General features: G+C 27.4%; 1 protein-coding gene across 1 annotated transcript; it reads right to left on the bottom strand.

The window, feature by feature from the left end:
• Positions 1-271: 271 nt before the first annotated feature.
• On the bottom strand, positions 272-2132 carry LOC116013870. Its single transcript, XM_031253828.1, has 4 exons — positions 1857-2132; positions 1462-1549; positions 918-982; positions 272-788 (listed from the first exon to the last, which is right to left on the bottom strand). Exons 1-4 carry the CDS (start codon positions 1968-1970, stop codon positions 621-623), a joined length of 435 nt encoding a protein of 144 aa, XP_031109688.1. The 5' UTR covers positions 1971-2132; the 3' UTR covers positions 272-620.
• Between the last annotated feature and the right edge of the window lie 9590 nt (positions 2133-11722).

Raw genomic sequence — 11722 nt, 5'->3', positions numbered from 1 at the left:
AAAAGCTTGATGGTTATGTAAACTCTAAAACTTTTACAGCATAAAGTGTATATTTTATGCCATACAAACTCAATCATTGAAGCATGCAAACCCTAGTAAAAAGTGAAAAACCCATCAACATAACGTGCATCACACTTGCCTTTTATTTTATTTTATTTTTCTAGTTTTTTTTTAAACTTATATTCTATATTGTATTGGAAGAAGACAAGAAGTACTAAAAAAATATTATATGGGAAGAATATAACAGGTAGATTAAAAGCAATATACAAAGTAGAATAAAATGAGAGAATATTATTACTACTTTATTAAACTGATATTTGTGGGGAGAATTGTACTCCGATCCCTATAGTATTTACAAAGTATACTTAGCTCCTTTGAATGATTAATTATAATCTAATCATCGAGCAATTAATAATAATAATATATAATGTACTACTCACTAAAGTGACACTATTTTTTTATGCACAAAATCTTCCTAATCCTTAAAACACTGCAGCATTTCAGATGGCGCTGTCTCAGCTTCTATTCGTTCTGATCTATTTGGAAGCATATGAATGTTCTCTTCTGCAAATTGATTGACCACTACTATCACTTTAATTTCATTATTTTAATTTTTTTCCTTAGTTGTGTATTGGAGCCTTTCTCCTCGCCGGGGAGTAATCCATCCCTGCTAGGTCGAACACGTTCGGATAAGACGTTTCCCGGTGGCCGGTTTCCGGCGAAGAATTCACTGAAAAGTTTTCTTTCTTTGGTATGGGGTTAGCTTTAGTTCCTTCATTCTTGAGCTTCTGTGATAAACAATATAATGTACATAAGAAATGGGAAGTAATTAATATTTCTCTTTTTTATTAATGTTTTTTTTTTAATTTTAATTTTAATTTTTTTTGGGTTTTATTGTGTGTTAATGGAAGACCAACCTTTGAAGTGGTGGTGGTACTATAAGTAGAAGAGGTTGTTTTGGCAATAAGTTTCCTATTTTTTCCTGCAATTCAAATAAAATAATGTCAACTTAATACCAAGGAAAATGAACCATTGACTGATTATATTATTGAAGTCTCAAAGATTTTCTTCAATCATTTGTACTCCAAGTAATTAAACACTAAAAACTGTTCTAGGAGCTGAGCTACAAAACTACTTTTTTGTGATATTACATGAACATGAATATAATGCCTAAGGAATGGGAACTTAGAACTTTTTTAGCCAGCTATCTAGCTACAAACAGATTAATGAATGGAAAGGTGTAATAATTGAAGCTAAGCTAAGCTAGCTAGCTAGTATCCAAGCAAAAATGAAGCTAGATTGATGTATTTCTAGTGGTTAATGTCATGAAAGAGTAGCTAATAAGGATTTAATGGTGTCTAGCTTTGTGACGCCTAGGACCATAATAATCTTCATGGATACTAGGTAACCAATGGTGAGAAACCTTGGTTGCCCTAGGCATCTTTCTCTTCATCATGGTACCTGCAGATGCAGATGATGATGAGGAACATTGCCCATCTTTGCATGCATCAATCTTCTTCTCTCCACTTCTTCTTATGCTACCATTTTCCTGCACCATCAGATAGAGCAAAAACAACATTAATCCCAATTAAAACCAAAAATCTGTCCCAAGACATAACCTAGTGGTCTAAAGGTTGAGTCTGGGCGTAGTAGCCTAGTAGATATCCGAGTTGGAATCCTCAATGTAGAGGATCTCAACTTTGAGGCAAAAAGCAAACGCGTAGGCCCTTTCTCACCGAGGCACCCTCCTCTCACAATCCCCAAGGCAGGGGGCGAGGGGCGCTTAGATTTAGGCCGGGTTTAAACCTATAGATCAGATGTACCAAAAAACTATGAAAATTTTGACATGTGCTTACATTGGTTCTGTGATTCCTAGCTGGGAGGTCTCCTCCTTTTCTCAAATGTCTGCCTTGAGCTTCATACAAGAGGGTTGACAAGAGTAGAAGAGAAATGAACAAGACTGGCCTCATGAGGAAAAGCTTAATATAATGAAAATAGTAATAAAGAAGAAAGGTGAGATCTTGAAGCTAGATATATAGAAGTATATATGCCTAGATAGCTACTTTCTCTTTGTTCTTCCTCCTTTAAGAACTTTGAGGCTTCAATGAACACCTTATATGAGCTAAAGATTAATTGAATGAAAAGTGATATAAGATGTGGAGTCTGTGAAGTTGTATATATATATGTGTGTGTGTGGGGAGATGGTGGGCAAGGAGACCACATTTTCCAACATAACATAATGGCACTGTTTTGGGATTTGAATAAAAATTTGGAACTTCTTTTTAATTGTTATAATTGAATTGTTGGAGCAGGATATGCCTAGGAGGGTCTACATAAAGGTTGACATGTTATGGAAGTCATTGGTAAGGGGGGACAAAACTGTCCTCATGAATAAGGGGATCCATTTTCTTGAAGTTGAGATCAGAGACCTCAATTACGTACAACAATATGTATTAATTATTATCCCAATAGCAAGCTAGAGACAAACTCTTTGGAATGGGAAGAAAGGGCCAAAAAAGGTGTCCCCTAATTAATTTCTTCGACAATTATTTATTGGATATTTAAATTATTGTGAGTTCCAGTTCATAATATCATATGAAATACATATGTAAATATTCACTATTTCACTGCATTTGTTATAATTAAACTCCATGTATTAAAATTATAAGTTACATATTATTCGAGGAAATATTTAATACTTTATTAAGAAAAAAATATTTTAATTTCATCCTCAATTATTCATTTATTTGTGATTCATCGTTTTAATTAGTCCCTTACAATTAAAATTTGTAAAATATACTCTTAGTTTTGCAATATTGCAGCAATTTTGGTCCTCCGGTGATCAAAACATAAAGTGATATTAAGGAGTTTTAAATTATATTGCTCGAAAAACTCATAATTTTTTACCATAAGAAAGTAGTGATAGAAACCTAAAAGTTTCTAAACGAGAATGGTCTTTATGACTACTTTTGTCTTTGGGGATCAAGAAAATTCATTGATACTATTGCCAATCATTTTTTTCAATATATGTTTAGAAATTTTGACTTATTTGGAAGTCGGCCAAGTTCCGCTAATTTTAATTAAGCTATTGGTGATAAGAAATTTAAGACTTAAAAAACAAAAATCAACCATGAGAAAAACTTTCTACCATTAAGTTTCTATGAGAAACCTAGCTCGCAAAAACCACAACTTTCTTGTCTTTCTTCAAAGTGAAAAGATTTCAAAGGTATTCAAATTTTAAATTGATCACCAAATTTTTTTTACCACTTTTAGATGGTAGTGGATGGAAAAGTTGAAAAAAAAAATTCATAATTTCTGCTTAGTTAATTTTTGGTGGTTGGTAAAGAAAGGTGGTAAGAAATTGCGAGTTTTTCAGCTTTAAAATTGGTACAATGTGTTATTATCAAATTAAACATACAAACGCATAGAAATTAATAATTAGTATAGCTGCATTGAAGTTAACAACAATACATTACAATACTCTCAAATAAACAAAAACTAATAATTAAATATTTAGTACCACAATATTTATAAAATTTAAACTATATACTTCACACATAAATAATATCTCTCGCAACTTGCATAATTATATGAGTCTACATTTGCTATATTATTCCAAATTCTTGATAGCTAGCTAGGGTATGGACTGCCAGGTGGGGCTGTCTTTCCATGGTTGGCTGTGAAGCACTGTTTTTCAATCAAACATTGGCCAGACAGTATATATAACGAAAATGCAAAAAATACAGGTTTTGAATTATTGTCTGGAAGATAATGTGCAAAGACTAGCCAGGGAGCCATTGATTGATTGAAGGGTCTAATGACATTCTTTTGCTTGAAGCATTAATTTCCTTCATTTCTCCATGATTGAACATATGAGATGGGTTTCAGTATTGTTATGTCTACCCAATTAAAATGACAAAACTGTGTATCTATGGGAGACTAGCTCTGACAAAACCACCAGGGGTTGCTGCCCTGCTAGTAGCTAGCTAGTCGGAGAAAGTTTAATAATACATTGTTTTTTAGCATATAAATTAAAGTTGTTTGTGATCAAACACTACTTACGCCAAAAGTTATAGCTAGTAACGAAGACATAATTTTATTTCTTTATAAACTGTCATCACATTTTCGAGATGCCAGGTGTTGGACTTTGCATTTTAAGCCCTTTGCGGGCCTCTGTTCAACAATCTCACCGTCACCGAGTGTTATATTTGACATTTACTAGCCTCCGCCCAACAAGTTGATTACTATTTTGAGTGTTAATAGATTGATAAAATAAAAGTAAACTAATTAAAGAGGTTGGCCGGAATTAAAGGGGTTGGGTTCATGAATGTGAAAAAAGGGGTGTTGGTACATTTGGAAATGCATAGAATGCATATTGTTTGTAAATGTGTGGTTGTGGTGATGATAAAGTTTTGTGAAGTTAATAATGTCTGAGGTTTCATGCATGTGTTTTAATAGTACATTGTTTTTGAGCATATAAAATTGTGTGTCAAGTTGATGATTATAGTGAGTACTAATAGAGACAAACTAATTATAGTATGTGTTGATAAAACAATTAATTTTGTAAAATTTAAAGAAGATTTTTGGAAGTTAAAAGTGAATGTTAGTGTGCTTAGAAATGTCTTGAGGCTATGCCGAGAGGACTACAACTATGCCACTTGATCACAAGGTTGTTGGCATCACATGTTAACTTAGTTAATTTCACATTATGATAAACTGTTAAATAATATTAGAATATAATTGCACTATTATGTTAGTTTATGATATCTCATTGATTTTTTTTTTAAATTAAGGAACTTGTACAATTTCTTCAACTTAAGGGACCAATTTCAATTTTTTCTTTATTTTTTAAAATTAATATTGAATCTAGAGCAATACATATATACAAATATAAAAAGTCGTAAAATATTGGTGGATACAAATTTATGTACAAAATTTGGATCGACTATTATACTTCCATATTAAAGTTCCCCAGTTTAATTTATTTCCATTGTCAAATTTTAGTGAGAGCATCCTATTAATGTTTTGGTTTGAGCCAATCAGTTATTAACAATCTAGTATAGGTTGGTTTATCTCTTTAGGATACTTTTCTTGCTAGAATCATAATGCAACGTTTACCCAGTGCACATTTTCAAGTAGTGGCAGAGGTTTCTCTCGTCTTTCAAATTTAGTTCCATTTTGTGATGAAAATATTTGATCAAACATAATTTTTTTTCTTTTCTTTTCTTTTTTCACGTTTTCCACTTGTACTAGACTAGAGAAAAATGAATTTTCCATCCTATTTACTTTCATGCCATGCAGTTTCTTAAAACCGTATAATTTTTTGTAAAGACAACTATAGATCTAGCAAAAAGGGTTTTTTTTTTTTTTTTTTTTTGTAAATTATTTGAATTGATCATTTAAAATTAAATCAATTACTATATGAATCAATATCAAATTAGTTTAAAATTAGAATTAAACAATAATGTGAATATTTTTTTGTGTGTACGTATTAAACTCGTAATCTATGAGAATCCATCATTTTTTATGTTTTGACCATGTCAAAATGTCAAAATTTTCGGTTGGTAATTTAACGGGTTGAAGCCGTGGTTTGCTCCAAACCGTTGAAATCCCTTAGCAGCTTTTGAGGTTATCGTTTTGGGGACGGATAAATCATTCCCCAAAATGCCTCCACTATTAATTAGAATTAAACTATAATGTAAATAATTTTTTCTTATACGAATTAATCTCGTAATCTTTCATCTAAAATTATAAATTAATATCATTGAATTATAACAATTTTTTTTTTATCTAACATGAGTATGTAGAGTGTAGACGTAGACAAACATTAAAAAAAAAATATAAAAGAGGATGGGATTATTTATTGAGGTAGCTATAGAAATTAATTGGAGATCCTATACTAGAATGTGAACACAGAAGGAAGGACGAAACAAAGCCAAACCCCACGTGTCGTGGGGAAGAAGAGAGTTAATGTGACGGCCGGTGACGGACGTTGCCCAACTGCCACGGAGATGGTTGGGCAGCATTGTCTTTTGTCAGTTTCCGGTTGACATGTACACGGCAAGCCCACGTGGTTGTCCACATCTCGACCCCACGTGGCAAATAATTTCCACGTCAACACTGACGGGTCACGGCGACTGTTTCTGCTTTTTGTGGCACAAGAACATGCGGCCGTAGACCTTGTCTCATGTGACAACAATGCCTTTTACACTTAATTTTTCTACAATTAAATTGATTTTAATTTATGAAACCATCTATTCATAATGAAGAAGAAATAATATATTCAGTATTGGAAACGATTAAAAATATTTATTTATTTTTATGAGAATAATCTCTATAAGATTCAGCTAATTAGATAATACAATAAAGTTCAAAATTATGACAAACCTCACAATCTTGATAATCAAAATAAATTATATATTAAGCTTAAATTTACAATCATTAGGGATAAAATAATATCATCTATCACTTTTACAATGATGGGGAAACAATAATATCACCTATCATTTTAAAGTTACATATTATTGCATTGATAAAATATATTTTTCTTCAAAATGATAATAATATCCATTTTTACAATCTATACAATTACATGTGTACAACAAATAATTTATTAAAAAATACTAGTATTTTCGCCCGTGCGTTGCACGGAATGGATTTGTTATAATATTTAAAGAATATTTGGATCAATATACAATTATATATATTATAACATCGAATATTATATAGCGCAATTGATCAAATTAATTGGATCGATTATGTTTTCTAATGTTTTCCTTTGAATTAGAACAAATAATTGTCCAATTACCTGGACGTGGATGAATTTTTTTTATTATATATTGAGATAATAAAAATAAAGATGAAATTATAAAAAATTCTAATATTGAACATGTACATTTATTTGATTATAAGATTAGTACAAAAGTATTACTCAATTAATTGAATAATATATGACTTGTTTGTCTAAAATTATCTTAAAAAGATCTATAAGTAATATGACTTATATAATTATATTATTACTAAAATAAATATGAGAAAATGAGAAATAAATTAATTGTAATATTTATAAAAATAAATTCAACGACCAATGCTTAACTTAATTATCATAATAATTATTAGGCAATTATTACTAGTCAATTACACTAATATATGTGTAATTATACTTTTATACTTTAAGTATATTCATTTTCCCCATATTGCATTTAGTTTTATCTTCCTCCTCCATATTTGAATGAATTAATTTTGATTATTATAAAAATCTAACAACTCATGTTCAATTAATTTTTTAAAAGTTTAAATAACTTAGAGTTTTCAAAAGGAAAGTATAATTAATTATTAAAGTTTTTAAATAATTTTCAGTCAATTAGTAATATTCTTTTCTTTTCCCGATAAATGATTTTACTTTTATTAATAGTGAGTATACATATTATCAATTTATAGATATTAGTTAATTTCTATTTTACATTTTCTTAACAAATAAGCTTTATTAATTATTTGACCAATAAAATATTTCATTAATTGTCTACAAAAGTTTAGGCGGGGAATGAAATAGGAGAATTTTACTTTTATATATGGTATAGAATATAGATTACGATCTTTTTATATTTTAAATCAATTAGTAATATCATTTTTCTTGGAATAATCGTCAAATAAACCACTAAACTACACATAAAACTGCAATTAGGCCATCGAACTCAAAAAGAATGCAATTGGATTCCTGAACTATATAAACTCATGCAATTAAGTACAAATTGACATGTTTTCAAAAAAAAAAAAGTTCAAATTGACCTGTTTACCTACAATTGTGATGACATGGTGGTTACTAATTTTAAAATAATCTTTTTAAATAATTTTGATTAAAATAATTAAATAATAATAATAATAAAATTTAAAAAAAAAACAGACGTCTGCGGCAGTTCTTCTGTTTTTTTTTTAATTATTAGTGCCGATTGTTATGTGTAAATTAATATTAGGCAACCTTATCTAGGAAAAATGAAAAGAATTACGTAGTAATATTTACCTAATTTTCGTTCCATTTTTAATTGATGATGTAGAATATTATTATTGAAATATTTCCGTTTCATTTTTAATTTCCGTTCCTTTTTTAATTTATCTTTAATATTGTTTATAATATGCCTTTATTATTTATGATGTAGAATGTTTTCCTTTTTTAATTAAATTGCAATCATATGACCATTTCCTTTTTCATTTTAGTTAATTATGGATATTTTTTTTTATTTACAGTCAATTATTAATATTCATTTCCTTTTATATATTCAATCAATTAGTAACATCATATTCATTTTTAGTCGATTTTTTTTTTATTTTCAGTTAATTAGTCAATTAGAATAATAGATCCACTGGTATTTTTACCTAATTTATGTTCTATTTTTAATTAATGATGTAGAATATTATTATTGAAATATTTTCATTCTATTTTTAATTTACCTTTACTATTGTTTAAAATTTAAAATATGCCTGTACTATTCTTATGTAGTATACATTAATATTATGCTAATTATGACGTCCATGTATTATGAATAAGTATGGTAATTAAGGAGTATATATTATTATTAAAAAATAATGTATATTTTAATTTCATTTAATTATGGACGTAATATGTGTATGTTTAATTTTCTTTAATTTTATCCGTAATATATNTGATTTTACTTTTATTAATAGTGAGTATACATATTATCAATTTATAGATATTAGTTAATTTCTATTTTACATTTTCTTAACAAATAAGCTTTATTAATTATTTGACCAATAAAATATTTCATTAATTGTCTACAAAAGTTTAGGCGGGGAATGAAATAGGAGAATTTTACTTTTATATATGGTATAGAATATAGATTACGATCTTTTTATATTTTAAATCAATTAGTAATATCATTTTTCTTGGAATAATCGTCAAATAAACCACTAAACTACACATAAAACTGCAATTAGGCCATCGAACTCAAAAAGAATGCAATTGGATTCCTGAACTATATAAACTCATGCAATTAAGTACAAATTGACATGTTTTCAAAAAAAAAAAAGTTCAAATTGACCTGTTTACCTACAATTGTGATGACATGGTGGTTACTAATTTTAAAATAATCTTTTTAAATAATTTTGATTAAAATAATTAAATAATAATAATAATAAAATTTAAAAAAAAAACAGACGTCTGCGGCAGTTCTTCTGTTTTTTTTTTAATTATTAGTGCCGATTGTTATGTGTAAATTAATATTAGGCAACCTTATCTAGGAAAAATGAAAAGAATTACGTAGTAATATTTACCTAATTTTCGTTCCATTTTTAATTGATGATGTAGAATATTATTATTGAAATATTTCCGTTTCATTTTTAATTTCCGTTCCTTTTTTAATTTATCTTTAATATTGTTTATAATATGCCTTTATTATTTATGATGTAGAATGTTTTCCTTTTTTAATTAAATTGCAATCATATGACCATTTCCTTTTTCATTTTAGTTAATTATGGATATTTTTTTTTATTTACAGTCAATTATTAATATTCATTTCCTTTTATATATTCAATCAATTAGTAACATCATATTCATTTTTAGTCGATTTTTTTTTTATTTTCAGTTAATTAGTCAATTAGAATAATAGATCCACTGGTATTTTTACCTAATTTATGTTCTATTTTTAATTAATGATGTAGAATATTATTATTGAAATATTTTCATTCTATTTTTAATTTACCTTTACTATTGTTTAAAATTTAAAATATGCCTGTACTATTCTTATGTAGTATACATTAATATTATGCTAATTATGACGTCCATGTATTATGAATAAGTATGGTAATTAAGGAGTATATATTATTATTAAAAAATAATGTATATTTTAATTTCATTTAATTATGGACGTAATATGTGTATGTTTAATTTTCTTTAATTTTATCCGTAATATATATGTGTATGTTTAATTTTCTTTAATTATGTCCGTAATATGTGTACCATTAATTTCTTTAATTGATTAGATAAAATTACGGCAAGTATAAAAAACCGTTTAATAAAAGTATAATGTTTGAACTAATTTCTCAATAACCATAATTATTAAGATTTTATTCCAAAGTAACCATTAGCATAATTTTATATGTGTAATAATCTGTGAATTGAAATAATTTACATAGTTATATGGACGTAATAATATGTGAATTAGCATAATAATACGTGAATTGAAATAATTATCATAATTTTGTTAATCTCCTCTAATTATGGATATAATATATGTATTATCAATTTCGTTAACTGATTTGATAAAATTTATATTACGAACAACAATATTAATTCATTAGTTGTCATAATTTTTAAGATTTTATTCAAAAGTAATCAAATGAAATGCACGGGTAATTGACAGTATCTGAAGTAAAAATATATAAAATTATCGTAAGAATGAAATCTCTATGTTTAATGACCATAATAAATTTAGATGTTAAATATAGTTGGTAATTACCGGATTATTTAGATGGTAAATAGTATATGGTAATTACCTATATAGATTAGCATATTAAACGGATTAACATATGGAACAATGTTATAAAAAAGGAAGGAAGCCTTTTAGATAAAATATATTAGGAATGATATCAATTAAATAAAATATCATAGGAATTTCTCAATTCTATATTTATAATTACCTTTATAAACAGATTTAATAGGAAAATTTAGTTACAAAATTATATTAAGAGTTATGGATTATTATTATTATATTATATTATTATTAGGAAAATTATATTAAGAATTTTAGATTATTATTACTACGGAGTATATTATTATTATTATTATTATTATTATTATATTAACATAATAGATTTTAAATCGAGGCTACAGAATTTAATATTATTATTTCATTTATTCAAGTATAGTAATCACCATTTTTTTAACTAATAAGTGTGAATTAGTATTGTGCAATTAATGATAAAGATTAGTAATAATTGGAATCAACAATCAATGATACAATGACACATGTTTAGCTTCCAATGCACCATTTTTTATAAAATGAAGAATTGGAATGATAAAACGAACAATTGGAATGAATAATTGAGGATTTATTCAAGTATAGTAACCACCATTTTTACCGAATTACATGAGCATCCGTAAATGGGGATAATCAAGATTGCAAATTCTACAATATATAGATGAGCATCCGTAGATTGCTAGTTATTTTGCACAGTACAACTAAAAAGATGGATAGTTAAATAAGGTATTATCATTCAAAATCTTGTAATACAAAGTTACAATACAATGTTTTTCCATTAGAAATTACCAATCAAAGTAATGTGATTAAAATATGTAATTATAGAAAACATTTGATTGTTCACTACAATCACTCTGAAAATTGTAATTTTACATACGTGATACGCCCATGGCAAAATTGGCCTAGCTACTTGAAATCTTATCAGCAAAAATTAAAGCATAGCTGTTAAAATCAAACTAAATCACAGTACTACAAAATACTCTATGGAATGCAGACTACATCATAAGGATCTCCAACATGCAGAATGAATCAACTAAAAATTAAATCATACTGCATACCATAACAATTCTACTCGTGTTAAAGTTCGATCTTCGACTTCGTAGAATTACAGATTATAGATCTCTAACTAATAGTGAGAGCACAGATATTGGTACGTTGTGAGAGAAGAGTCATTTCTCATCATTATATAGTTGAGGATAAACATAATATGGAAGATTTTTCAAAAGGAA

The sequence above is a fragment of the Ipomoea triloba genome, chromosome 3 (assembly GCF_003576645.1).
Source record: "Ipomoea triloba cultivar NCNSP0323 chromosome 3, ASM357664v1".
Taxonomy (NCBI): Eukaryota; Viridiplantae; Streptophyta; class Magnoliopsida; order Solanales; family Convolvulaceae; genus Ipomoea; species Ipomoea triloba.
This window is presented reverse-complemented; position numbering and strand designations above follow the sequence as displayed.

What these genes read in the sequence shown, in the direction of transcription:
- LOC116013870 (XM_031253828.1), bottom strand. Translation starts at nt 1,970, where the DNA reads ATGAGGCCAGTCTTGTTCATTTCTCTTCTACTCTTGTCAACCCTCTTG. An exon ending in CTAGGAATCACAGAACCAAT is followed by an intron (nt 1,550 to 1,856) that starts GTAAGCACATGT and finishes CTGATGGTGCAG; the next exon opens with GAAAATGGTAGCATAAGAAG. An exon ending in ATCATCATCTGCATCTGCAG is followed by an intron (nt 983 to 1,461) that starts GTACCATGATGA and finishes TTTGAATTGCAG; the next exon opens with GAAAAAATAGGAAACTTATT.